Raw genomic sequence first — 13,254 nt, 5'->3', positions numbered from 1 at the left:
GGGAGGTCGAAAGAGTGCGGCAGAGGAGTGGCTACAACTGCTAGCATGGCCTGAGTGATGGGGGACTGCAACTCCCAGCATTTACTGGGTGATGGGGAGACTACAACCCCCAGCATGGCCTGAGTGACAGGGGGACTACAACTTCCAAGGTAGTCAGGGTGACCAGGAACTACAACTGTCAGCATGACCATAATGACAGGGGAACTACAACTCCCAGCATATCCTGAGTTACAGGGAAATTCTGAACCTCGCACTCTGTACGTACCGCATTCCTGAACCTCACGCTCTATACGTAACGCTTTCCTGAACCTCACACTCTGTAAATAATGCACTCCTGAATCCTTCCACACTTTGTGTAACACACTCTTACACAGTGTGGGACCCACGGACTCGATGTCCGCCGGTGTCCCGCGATCGTGTCACAGAGCTGAAGAACGGGGAGATGTTCTTCCTAGTGGCAGGTCACTGTCTGCTTTCTCTCATCGAGATCAGCGATCAGTGACGTGTCATTGGTAGCCACGCCCCCTAACAGTTAGAATCACTCCCTAGGAAACACTTAACCCCTTCCTAGCCCCCTATTGTCCAATGTGTCTGCCATAATGTCGCAGTCGTGATAAAATCGCTAATCGCCGCCATTACTAGTAAAAAAAAAATATTAATAAAAATGCCATAAAACTATCCCCTATTTTGTAGATGTTATAACCTTTGCGCAAACCAATCAATAAACGCTTATTGCGATTTTTTACCAAAAATATGTAAAATACGTATCGGCCTAAACTGAGGAAAAACATATTTTTTTATATATTTTTGGGGGATATTTATTATAGCAAAAAGTAAAAAATATTGCTTTTTTTCAAAATTGTCGCTCTATTTTTGTTTACAGCGCAAAAAATAAAAACCGCAGAGGTGATCAAATACCACCAAAAGAAGGCTCTATTTGTGGGGAAAAAAGGACGCCAATTTTGTTTGGAAGCCACGTCGCATGACCGCGCAATTGCCAGTTAAAGCGACACAGTGCCGAATTGCAAAAAGTGGTTGTATAGTCCCATAAAAAACAATTGTCACCTGTAAGGCAAAGGGCATAATGAGCTAGTATGCACCGCATACTAGCTCATTATTAAATACTTACCTTATAATGAGGCGTTGGTCATTTTCCATGGTCCACGCCGAGGTAGTTGACATGTTGCCTCGGCGTGTCTTCCGGGTATCGTGGCTCCAGCGCTGTGAGAGGCATGCACGTGGGAGACTTCTTTCCGGCAAGGTCCGGCGTCTGCCCTGTGCGCCTCTGCATTCAGGTTAAGGTTTAGGAGGTTTTTTTTACCGACAGGTAAGCCTTATTATAGGCTTACCTGTAGGTAAAACTTCCAAAAATGACAACTGCTTTAAAACAAAGGATTTTCCCTGCTGTAGCAAATTGGATCATGCTCTGCTGGGGTTTTTTGCCTTCCTCTGGATCAACTGTGGGTATGGAGTTGGGTGTATGGGATTGTACTGTGTTTTTTATTTTGTTTTTTATTTTTTTGTGGTTGAACTGGATGAACTTGTGTCTTTTTTCAACCTGGCTAACTATGTAACTATGTAAAAAACAAATTTGTGGCAAAAGTGGGGAAATCCAAATTCACTCCATTCCACTTACTTAAAGTTTTTTTTTTTTAATTAGAACCTCTGTCAATTTGTTATTGCTGTCTGTGTTCCCATTGTGGAGCTTCACCCCTCTATTTGTACTGGTGGACTTGGTCACTAAAAAATTAAAATTGGGGAAATCCAAAATTTTTACGTTGCCCCCAGAGCAATAGGTGGAGGGAAATCATCAAATGGAATACCTGTTCTGGAGACAACTGTCTGAAGCCATGTACACACGACCGAGATTCCTGGTGGTATAAAGTCCGATGGGAATCCCGACGGGAAAACTGAGAACGGTTCGGAAAACTGCGGGGAGAGCTTTGGCCGGGAACCTCGGCCGTGTGTATGCTCTCTCGCAGTGTACGGGAATCCCGGCGGTAAAATAGAGGGCAGGTTCTCTATTTTCCCGTCGGGATTCCCGGCAGTTTTACTGTTGGGAAAACTGCGAGGAAGCATACTCACAAGCCTCGTACACACGGCCGAGGAACTCGACGTGCCAAACACATCGAGTTCCTCGGCCAGTTCAGCCCTGAAGCCGCCGAGGAGCTCGGCGGGACGAGAGCTCCCATAGAACAACGAGGAAATAGAGAAAATGTTCTCTATTTCCTCGTCGAGCTCCTCGTCGGCTTCCTCGGCCGAAAGTGTACACACGACCAGTTTCCTCGGCAGAATTCAGCCAGAAACTCGGTCGGAAGCTGAATTCTGCCGAGGAAACTGGTCGTGTGTACGGGGCCACAGACGGTTTTCCTGGCAGGAAAAACTGTCTTGTGTACGAGGCTTAAGGCCACGAACACACGACCGGTCCATCCGATGAGAATGGTCCGACGGACCGGTTTCATCGGTTCACCACTGAAGCAGACTGATGGTCTGATGTGCGTACACACCATCAGTTCAAAAAACGATCGGGTCAGAACGCAGTGACGTAAAACACACAACAGTACAATAGTACACAGGGGTGTTAACCCGTCCCTACTCTTTCCTAAGCAAAAAAAAGCTTTTGACTATACATGCACGTTAACATATCACTAAAGGCGAGTCGTGAGTGGTTACAAGGTTCTATCGGGTTCTTTTTGTTTCTGTGCCCGTTCAATCTTGCATAATGTTACGGGGAATAAAAGTCCAACATTTCGAGTTGCCACCAATTTTGCAACTTGTTCACAAGACATCTGGCTATGATGGGATTTACATCACATTGGAAAGATATTCTTTTAATTCCTGTTGAGTCTACAGGACAGGAAATTAAGGTAAATCTCCCTAATGGAACACAGGCTTTAGATATACTTTAAATAATAAATGTTCACAGCTCACAGGGCTATTATAAAGGCTTAAATCTTTATTAGCCGCCTAATTTGCACCCGATTTGTAAAGCACGTCTGCTGTGAATATTTACCCACATATCCACCCTGTCCAAAGAGATTCACAAGCTTTTAGATTTTTCCCTCTTTTGAAGGTGAATGCAAATTTTAGTAAGACTTACCATATATATAAAGCAGCAAATATTACTGATTATTATTTTGTATTTTAAATAGACACAGAAAGACCTCCAACAAGAATACCAAGAAAAACTAAAGAGCATGGAGGGGGAAGTGGCAGAACTGATCCATAACTGCATGGCGCCATTGTTTCCAGCAGAGGCCAAAAGTCTTAAGAGAGAACCAATGACCTGTGCACACATGTGGGAATTTCTCTTTGCAAAAAATGGGAACGTAGATTCTTCTGCAGAAAACAGTCAAAAGGAAGCAAATACAGAAGAGGAACCAGAAAAGGAGGCCGAGGGAAAGACTTTGCCAAATGACCCTCCTAGTGAACCTACATCTAAAGACTCTGCAGATGTTGAGAAGTCTAAAGATGACCTACCTTGTAGTGATGCTCCAGCCCCGGAATCACCTTCTAAACCTGAGGAAGACGCAAAGGATGTGGTGGAAAAGGTCCGTTCTGAAGAGGCCTCTACACAATAGGAATGGGTTGGCTGACAAATGAAGTCTATTCAATGTGTGGTCATGGAGCAAGTAAAGATATATTCATGTCTGACTGACTCAGAAAAGACAAGCTAACTAAATTGGGGATTAAATTATTTTGAGTTTGGGATTGTAGGGTGGATTTGATAAATGGTATGAGGCAATTAATATTTATCTTTAGTTGTTCAAAATAGTTTTCTCTGTGCATGTATGTGTTGGGGACAGATTAGAGTACAAAGTAAGCTTGTATACTCCCGAAGAGTTATTTTGTCAAATGAGTAGAAGCAAAGAAGAGTGAACCCTACTCACCAAATACTGTGTGGTGGAAGTACTGCTCTTTCCACGAAGGGCTAGTAATCATGTACATATGCATACTCTTATTAACTAATATATTATTTCCAGTCAAAGTTTAAAATAAATATATATGTTTGTTGTGCATAATTCATCTTTAAATGTATCTAAAGAAAGGGAAAAAAATTATGTTTTTTTTGGTCAGATAACATTGTGATTTTTTTTTGATGATACACTATGCTGTAGCCAACTAGAAGTTGTATAACAGGGTTTCCATCTACTTTAAAGTTTAAGTTCAGTTATTATTTTTAAATCAACAAGGGATGGTACTTACATTGAAAGAGAAATGTCCCTTATGCTGCTGGCTGCTCTCTTAGTTTAAAGTGGAGGTTCACCCAAAAAAAAAATTTTCAACATTAGATTGAGGCTAATTACGGGAAGCAGAATCGGGTGTTTTTTTTAAATCAATGCAGTACTTACCGTTTTAGAGATAGATGTTCTCCGTGGCTTCCGGGTATGGGCTGCGGAACTGACAGCCTTCCGACCGTCGCATACCATGCGTCACAGCGCCGTATAGAGCCGCCCCGACGTTCGGCAAATCATGACGCGCTGTATGCGACCGTCGGAAGACTGTCAATCAGTCTTCCGACTGATTGACAGATTTTTGTTTTCTCTGCAAGTAAAGAGAGAGAGAAACTAAGTATTTCTCCTCCATTCACAAAGAAATAAGACACGTAGGTGGGCGCCACAGTGACTGAATCACTGTGGTAGCCAATCAAAGACTATCACAGCGATCAAGTGACCCGGAATTGGGAGTTCCAGGTCCCATTTGTTAGTACGTGGCTCCCTCTGAGACTACTTGTGGCGCGCTTTCAGCACAAAGGGAAATGCGCAATTATGCGGCCCCACCGAAAAAAACAAACAGTGCAGTGGGGCCCTATATTTCCACACGGTCGCCATGAAGGGGTTAAGGTTCCCATTGCCGATCCCTGTTTTTAAGAATTCTACTTGCCTTTCATGCTGATGTTTTGGCTTTCTCAGGGTCAATGTCCAGATACAAATATAGCAATAATGAACTCTGACTTTCTCTAACTTTCCTTGACTGCTTGCTTGTTTTGGTCTGTGGCTTATAGGGGTATGTTTATAAAGAATTCACATAGCTAGTTGCCCTGTGAAAGTGTAACATTATTTAATTACAAATAATTGATTTTAAATAAAAAGCACCACATTAATAACTAGATGGAGCTTACTATTAGGGGAAATTTGTAGGATATTTCGCTCAAACTAGTGGCCAAATGTGGTACTTTCTGTTTTAAATCTATTTACATTCGAACAGTAAGATATGGCCTATTTGCATTTGATTTTGCCCCATTCTCACGGAATACACGCACATGCACTTTCACTTGACAAATGATTATGTAAATTCCTTGTAAATCAACCCCATAGTATTGCAGCCCGTCAAATAGCCTTCTTAGATGGAAGTTAGAAATGACAATCTATCTACTATTTCTTCCATGGCAATTGTAAGATCACATAACTAAACAATGTCTCATCGCAAAATATATACATATATCTACAGCTCTGTAACCAGAAACATCTGAATTATGATGTTGTATAACTCTAAGTTATTAATGGTTCTTCTTAACTAACACAACATCATTGCTCAAGTCCCAAGACTCGTGTTCTTACCGTCCTTTTTCCACTGCTTGGTAAAATGTAGAACATGCCTAAGGGGATCTGTCAAAGGTTTGGCCACCCCTCCACCTGATGCCAGCTGATGCAATCACTTGGATTTCCTCATTGATAGGGCCCTCCCATAAATGTTCCTTTATACATCATTTACTTTTGATACATCCCATGCTGACAGCTCTAAAATCAGACAGTCAGTGTCGGGTATTCCAGACATGGTACAGCAGGGCCATCACAGCACTCCATTAGATACTTCAGTGGAAAAAGTCTATTGAAACATTGGATTGCTGTGGTGTATCTTATTTATACATTTGGGCTCAACTTCTGTGTTCCATTTTAACCTACAAGAAATTTAAAGTGAGCTTGACAGCACAAGATCACATGAACACCAAGCCCACCTGCTAAAAGAAGAGGCAGGGGCGGACTGACCATTCGGGGACTCGGGCACTGCCTGAGGGCCCCATGCCACTAGGGGGCCCCATCAGGGTTGCCAGCCTCAGTAAAACCATGGACAGTATGTAAAAATTAGTGTTTTTTTAAAAATCCCAAGATTATAGCTGCCCGTGTGGCCCCATAATTATTGCTTGGGGGCCCCATAATCACCTATTGCCTGGGGGCCCCATAATCTCCTATTGCCCGGGGGCCCCATAATCTCCTATTGCCTGGGGGCCCCATAATCTCCTATTGCCCGGGAGCCCCATAATCTCCTATTGCCCGGGGGGCCCCATAATCTCCTATTGCCCGGGGGGCCCCATAATCTCCTATTGCCCGGGAGCCCCATAATCTCCTATTGCCCGGGAGCCCCATAATCTCCTATTGCCCGGGGGGCCCCATAATCTCCTATTGCCCGGGAGCCCCATAATCTCCTATTGCCCGGGGGCCCCATAATCTCCTATTGCCCGGGGGGCCCCACAATCTCCTATTGCCCGGGGGCCCCATAATCTCCTATTGCCCGGGGGCCCCATGATTTGTCAGTCCGCCCCTGAGAAGAGGCAATATACTTTCTGTACCTTACCAGCGGTTAGTGTCTGGACACAGTGGCCAGGGTGTGTGGAATGCCTGCTCCTCTTCCACATGTTGTGGTTCATTCCGTTGGCTTGCACATCACTATAGGATGTACAAAACTGCAAGAGGACTCAGTGTGCTGCAGGGGAAACAAGTATTCTGTTCTGAGAAGGGCACTTTAAGCCAGGCACATTCTTTAAAGTAGAACTTTAGTTAGTAAGACCTCATCTGAAATATGCAGTTCAGTTTTGGGCACCAGTTCTCAAGAAGGATATCGGAGAACTGGAGAAAGTGCAGAGAAGGGCAACCAAACTGATAAGAGGCATGGAGGAGCTCAGCTATGAGGAAATATTAGAGGAACTGAATTTATTCTCTCTTTAAAGAGGAGAATAAGAGGGGATGCGATCGACATGTACAAATATATAAGGGGTTCATATAGTGAACTTGGTGTTGAGTTATTCACTTTACAGTCAACCCTGAGGACAAGGGGGCACTCTTTACGTCTAGAGGAAAGGAGATTTCATCTCCAAATATGGAAAGGTTTCTTCACAGTAATGCTGCGTACACACGATCGGTCCATCCGATGAGAATGGTCTGATGGACCGTTTTCATCGGTTAACCGATGAAGCTGACTGATGGTCCGTCGCGCCTACACACCATCGGTTAAAAACCCGATCGTGTCAGAACGCGGTGACGTAAAACACAACGACGTGCTGAAAAAAATGAAGTTCAATGCTTCCAAGCATGCGTCGACTTGATTCTGAGCATGCGTGGATTTTTAACCGATGGTTGTGCCTACTAACGATCGTTTTTTTTCTATCGGTTAGGTATCCATCGGTTAAATTTAAAACAAGATTGCTTTTTTTTTTTAACCCGATGGATACATAACCGATGGGGCCCACACACGATCGGTTTGGTCCGATGAAAACGGTCCATCAAACCGTTCTCATCGGTTTGACCGATCGTGTGTACGCGGCATAAGAGCTTTTAAAATGTGGCATAGACTCCTTGGCCCAGATTCTCGTAGATGGGCGTAAATTTGGGCGGGCGTAACGTTTCTGTTTTACGTTATGCTGCCGCAAGTTTTTCAGGCAAGTGCTTTATTCACAAAGCACTTGCCTGTAAAGTTGCGGCGGCGTAGCGTAAAACACCCAACGGAATTCAAATTCGACGGGTAGGGGGCGTGTTTCATTTAAATGAAGCACGTCCCCGCACCGAACGAACTGCGCATGCGCCGTCCCTAAAATAGGAAAGGCCTAACGTAAACGTCGTAACTTTACTGCGTCGGCCGCGCGTACGTTCGGGAATTTGCGTATCTAGCTAATTTGCATACTCGACGGGGAAATTCGACGGAAGCGCCAACTAGCGGGCAAAAAAAAAATTGCAGTTAGGATCCGATAGCGTAAGAGACTTGCCTCTCGGGGGATCAGGAAGGAATTTTTTCCCCTGCTGTAGCAAATTGGATCATGCTCTGCTGGGGTTTTTTGCCTTCCTCTGGATCAACTGTAGGTATATAATTGGGTATATGTGATTGTATGATATTATTATTATTTTGGATGGACTTGTGTCTTTTTTCAACCTAACTATGTAACTATGTAAGAACTTCATCCAATAGGGAAAGTTCCGCTCTTCCTCCTCTGCCATATTTGAAACATATTTTTTTGGGAAGGGCGGGGAGCAGGTACCTAGTTTTGAAGACTCTGCCACTTCTGCTTGGTACACCTAGGCAATCCAAGCAGAAGTTCTCCTCACCCTCCCTGCCAACAGACCTGTGATATGTCCCAGAAGGCTGCATGACCATTCACAAAGCACAGCGCACGTGCAGTGGGCAGCTGGCTGCAAAGCCACAAGGAGTCACAGCCAGATGCCCACAGTTAACATGCCAGTACCCGAAGACCGACGAAGAACCGGACTGGGTGAAAACAGCGCTAGATCCTTGGACAGGCAAGTGTCTGTTTATTAAAAGTCATTAGCTACAGTTTTTCTAGTTGCTGACTTTTAATTTTTGCATTTTTGCATTTTTAATTTAACTGACTTTTAGCCCAGGTTCACATTAAGTTCAGCTGAACTCGCACGATTTCACTCCCGCTGGCAGTCCCGATTTCGGCCGCGATTTTAGAGACATCTCTGCACAGATGTCAATGTAAATCGCAGGCCGGAATCGCAAAAAGTACTTTTTGAAATCGGTGCGGCGTTGCAGATGCGGCGTCGCACCGATTAGGGCAATTTGCGGCAAATACCGCCGTTTTGACATGCGATTTGACATGACAAATCGCATGTCAAAACGCACCAGTGTGAACCAGGCCTTAAAGAGAGCTGTGTATTAATGCCATAACACACGCACACATTTTGCCACACCTTCTTGGTAAGGATGAGCTGGTTTTCGGATCGTGGTTAAGCTGTCACATGATTGCATGCTTGTCAGCTTGAGCTTAAAAAATTCCGCTTTTACAGGTGTTTTCTTTGTTTCATCCTGTAAAGTCATCTCTATGTTAGTCTCTAGTCTCCTTTCTGTGTGCAATGAGGCCTAATGCTGCGTACACGCGACCGTTTTTCGGGTTCTAAAAAATGACGTCATTAAAAACAATCGTGTGTGGGCTTCAGAGCATTTTTCGGGTTCTAAAAAATGGGCAAATTTTTTTTTCGAACATGCTCTATTTTTTCATGACGTTTTTAACGTTGTCGTTTTTCGGGTTGTAAAAAATGGTTGTGTGTGGGCTTTAACGACGTGAAAAATCTGTGCATGCTCAGAAGCAAGTTATGAGACGGGAGCGCTCGTTCTGGTAAAACTACCGTTCGTAATGGAGTAAGCACATTCATCACTCTGTAACAGACAGAAAAGCGCGAATCGTCTTTTACTAACACGGAATCAGCTAAAGCAGCCCAAAGGGTGGCATCATCTGAATGGAACTTCCCCTTCATAGTGCCGTCGTACGTGTTGTACGTCACCACGCTTTGCTAGAGCATTTTTTTTTTCACGATTGTGTGTAGGCAAGGCCGTTTTAATGATCAGGTTGAAAAAAACGTTGTTTTTTCTAGACCCTGAAAAACGTAGTTTTTTACAACCCGAAAAATGATCGTGTGTACGCGGCATCATACACACAACATGCAATTATTAAAATATACATTGGGGCTGATTTACTAAAACTGGAGAGTGCAAAATTTGGTGCAGCTCTGCATGGTGGCCAATCAGCTTCTAACTTAGGCTTGTTTAATTAAGCTTTGACAATAAAAGCTGGAAGCTGATTGGCTACCATGCTGAGCTGCACCAGATTTTGCACTCTCCAGTTTTAGTAAATCAACCCCAATGTGTCCCTGTTTTTAGCTTTTAATGCATTGTTATCAATTGTTAAGACTGATTTGGGTTATATTGATTTTGCCACAAAGTTATGGATTAGCCCCCAGTTTCACTATCCAGCTTGTACAGGCAAAATTAGTTTGAAGAAAAAAAAAAAAACAGACAATTCTCATTAGCAAACCCCTTCCTATGTTGATCTGAAAGCCACCCCTAGCAAATAGCATACATTCGCAAACAAAATGGTGTGATAGCAGTATACTTAGTGTGCTGGGGCGTGGTTTAAAGGGGAACATAACAACTTGATAAAAAAATGATGTTCTTTAGCAAGGAACATACATTCCGCAATAATAATTATCTTGCTGCCAAAATTAGCGTGTGCTGTAAATTGCCTTCAGCGTTGTTCCTGCTGCTTTTGCTGAAGCCATTTTGCTGAAGTCCAGAGCCCCTGAGTAGCTGTAAATCTTTAAGCTGTCAGAAGATCGGCCTCTAGTGGCCCTGATTCTAAGCACAGTGGTGAAAATAGAGAGCAACAGAACATGTGCAGAGCAGGGTGAGACAGAGTGTTACTGGAATTTAAACAGGAAAGCCACTTATTTTTAGGCTCCTTTCACACTGGAGCAGGGGCGGTGTCGGTGGTAAAGCGCCGCTATTCTTCACAGCACTTTACTATCAATTTTGTGGCGCTATTTGCTTTACGCTTTCCGGTTTTACCCCCACTAGCGACCAAGAAAGGGTTAAAAACCACCACAAAGCGCCTCTGCAAGAGGTGTATAATAGTAACATGAATGACAACCACCCCCCCCCCCAAAAAAAACAAAAAGTGCTGACATCGCAATACATAGGCAAAACATTTCAGCCCTTACAATGTCATCTAGACTGAAATCTATGTGGCATCCATAGACTACATCAAATTCAACAGATCATGGAACAGAGAGAATGAAGCATGAGAAAATGAGAAGAACTACCAGAGAAGAACCTACATACCCAGACTACTCAGGAGACTACTCAGGAGGTACTCTCATTTGCTGGCAGGAGTTGGACTTTTTTCACCAACATTTTAGTGAAGCAAAAATGATCGATCTCTATTATTCCTACTAGAAATGATTACCAACTGCAATGCTTTTCTGGCAGTGTGTCAGAGGCGGCCCATCCAAATTTCAACTAAGACCGACACCACTCAATTACAATCAATGTAAGTACCATCCCTTATGCTGATTTAAAAACAAATAATAACTAAAATTAGGCTTTATTATAGGGGGGAAAATGCACACCATAGCAGCACTGAAAATACAGAAGGGGGCACACAGACCTGATGTAGCCGGACCAAAATGCAGCTAAAGGACCCGGCCAGGTTTTGCGATTAGGCACTGCGTCGCTTTAACAGACAATTGCGCGGTCGTGCGACGTGGCTCCCAAACAAAATTGGCGTCCTTTTTTTCCCACAAATAGAGTTTTATTTTGGTGGTATTTGATCACCTCTGCGGTTTTTATTTTTTGCGCTATAAACAAAAATAGAGCGACAATTTTGAAAAAAAATCTGTTTTTGACTTTTTGCTATAATAAATATCCCCCAAATATATATATATAAAAAAAATGTTTTTTCCTCAGTTTAGGCCGATACGTATTCTTCTACATATTTTTGGTAAAAAAAATCGCAATAAGTGTTTATCGGTTGGTTTGCACAAAATGTATAGCGTTTACAAAATAGGGGATAGTTTTATTGCATTTTTATTAATTTTTTTTTTTTTACTACTAATGGCGGCGATCAGCGATTTTTTTCGTGACCGACATTATGGCGGACACTTCGGACAATTTTGACACATTTTTGGGACCATTGTCATTTTCACAGCAAAAAATGCATTTCAAATGCATTGTTTACTGTGGAAATGAAGGTTGCAGTTTGGGAGTTAACCACAGGGGGCGCTGAAGGAGTTATGTGTGACCTAATATGTGTTTACAACTGTAGGGGGGTGTGGCTGTAGGTGTGACGTCATCGATTGTGTCCCCCTATAAAAGGGATCACACGATCGATGACGCCGCCACAGTGAAGAACGGGGAAGCTGTGTTTACATACAGCTCTCCCCGTTCTTCAGCTCCGGGGAGCGATCGCGGGACTCCAGCGGCGATCGGGTCCGCGGGTCCCACGGTCACGGAGCTTCGGACCGGGTCGCAGGAGTGCGGCCGCGAATATGCGTTGATGTGCCCAGCTGTGCCATTCTGCCGATGTATATTGGCGTGAAGGGGTCCTTAAGTGGTTAAAAAAGAAAACACTAAAAAACAGCAATAGCACTTGTAATGTTCTTTATTCACTATTCCACCAGGACAATGCTTTGCACACATTTACATCTTCCCAACCAGGCCAATTCTGATGCATCTGAATTTTACCAAACTCACGACCGTACCTACGTCCTGTCTTCCCTGCTCATATAGTCTAAATAGAGCTGGGATTGTTTAAAATCCACCCAACCTCTCCAAATCCCTACTTCTCTCTGGTTAGGTTCCAAGTACTGGTCTTCCTCCATATTTCTTGTCCTTTCTACTTCCCTTAACCATTCCTGTATTGACGGGGCCTGCTTTTCCTTCCATCTTTTCGGGATCAATATTTTTGTTATATTTAATAGAATTGGGGTAATTAATGTTTTATATTTTTTCCTGGGTATAGCTGTTGCATGAAACAAACACTGCCAGGGGTCTAGGGTAATCTCTGTTTTACTGATCTCTTTAATTAATTCTATTATTTGCTTCCAGTATTGTTGGATCTTGGGGCACTGCCACCAAATATGGGCATGGGTTCCCACCTCCCCGCACTCCCTCCAGCATAAAGGTGACACCTGGGGGTTTATCTTGTGTAATTTTGCTGGAACATAGTACCACTTAACTAGTAATTTAAAATTAATTTCTTTAAGCCCAGGTTCACACTGGGTACGATTTGGTACGATTTGAGATGCGATTTCACATGTTAAATCGCATCTCAAATCAGCGGCATTTGCCGGCAATTGTCGGCAATGGCACCATCCTAATCGGTGCGACGCCGCATCCGCGGCGCTGCACCGATTTCAAAAAGTAGTTCCTGTACTACTTTTTGCGATTTCGGGCCGCGATTTACATTGAACCCTGCACAGATGTCTCTTAAATCGTGGCTGAAATTGCGGCAAAATCGCGGCAAAAACACAGCCGCGAAATCGCGGTAAAATAGCGATTTTACCATGATTTTGAATTCGCAGCAGTGTGAACCTAGCCTTATCCGGGTATTTATCGATGTGGAATGTACAAAATCTACAACTTTATTTCTCATAATTTCTGGTAATATTTGATTTAATTCTCTTTCCCAGCTCCCCGTTGGGCACATAGCTCCGTCTTCTAATTGTGTTATCAAAATCTTATAGATGG

At 43.4% G+C, this 13,254-nt stretch overlaps 1 protein-coding gene across 1 annotated transcript in view; it reads left to right on the top strand.

Annotated features, from left to right (window-relative positions):
- PLCB2 (phospholipase C beta 2) overlaps positions 1-4,022 on the top strand; it is a 288,051-nt gene extending 284,029 nt beyond the window's left edge. Inside the window, exon 32 of the mRNA XM_040332839.1 lies at positions 3,153-4,022. Coding sequence (XP_040188773.1) covers positions 3,153-3,581 — 429 coding nt within the window. The 3' untranslated portion in view covers positions 3,582-4,022. The remainder of the gene's footprint in view (positions 1-3,152) is intronic.
- The last annotated feature ends 9,232 nt before the right edge of the window (positions 4,023-13,254 follow it).

The sequence above is a fragment of the Rana temporaria genome, chromosome 13 (genome assembly GCF_905171775.1).
Source record: "Rana temporaria chromosome 13, aRanTem1.1, whole genome shotgun sequence".
Classification (NCBI taxonomy): domain Eukaryota; kingdom Metazoa; phylum Chordata; class Amphibia; order Anura; family Ranidae; genus Rana; species Rana temporaria.
Note: the sequence above shows the minus strand (reverse complement) of the source record. Positions and strands in the feature narration are given on the sequence as shown.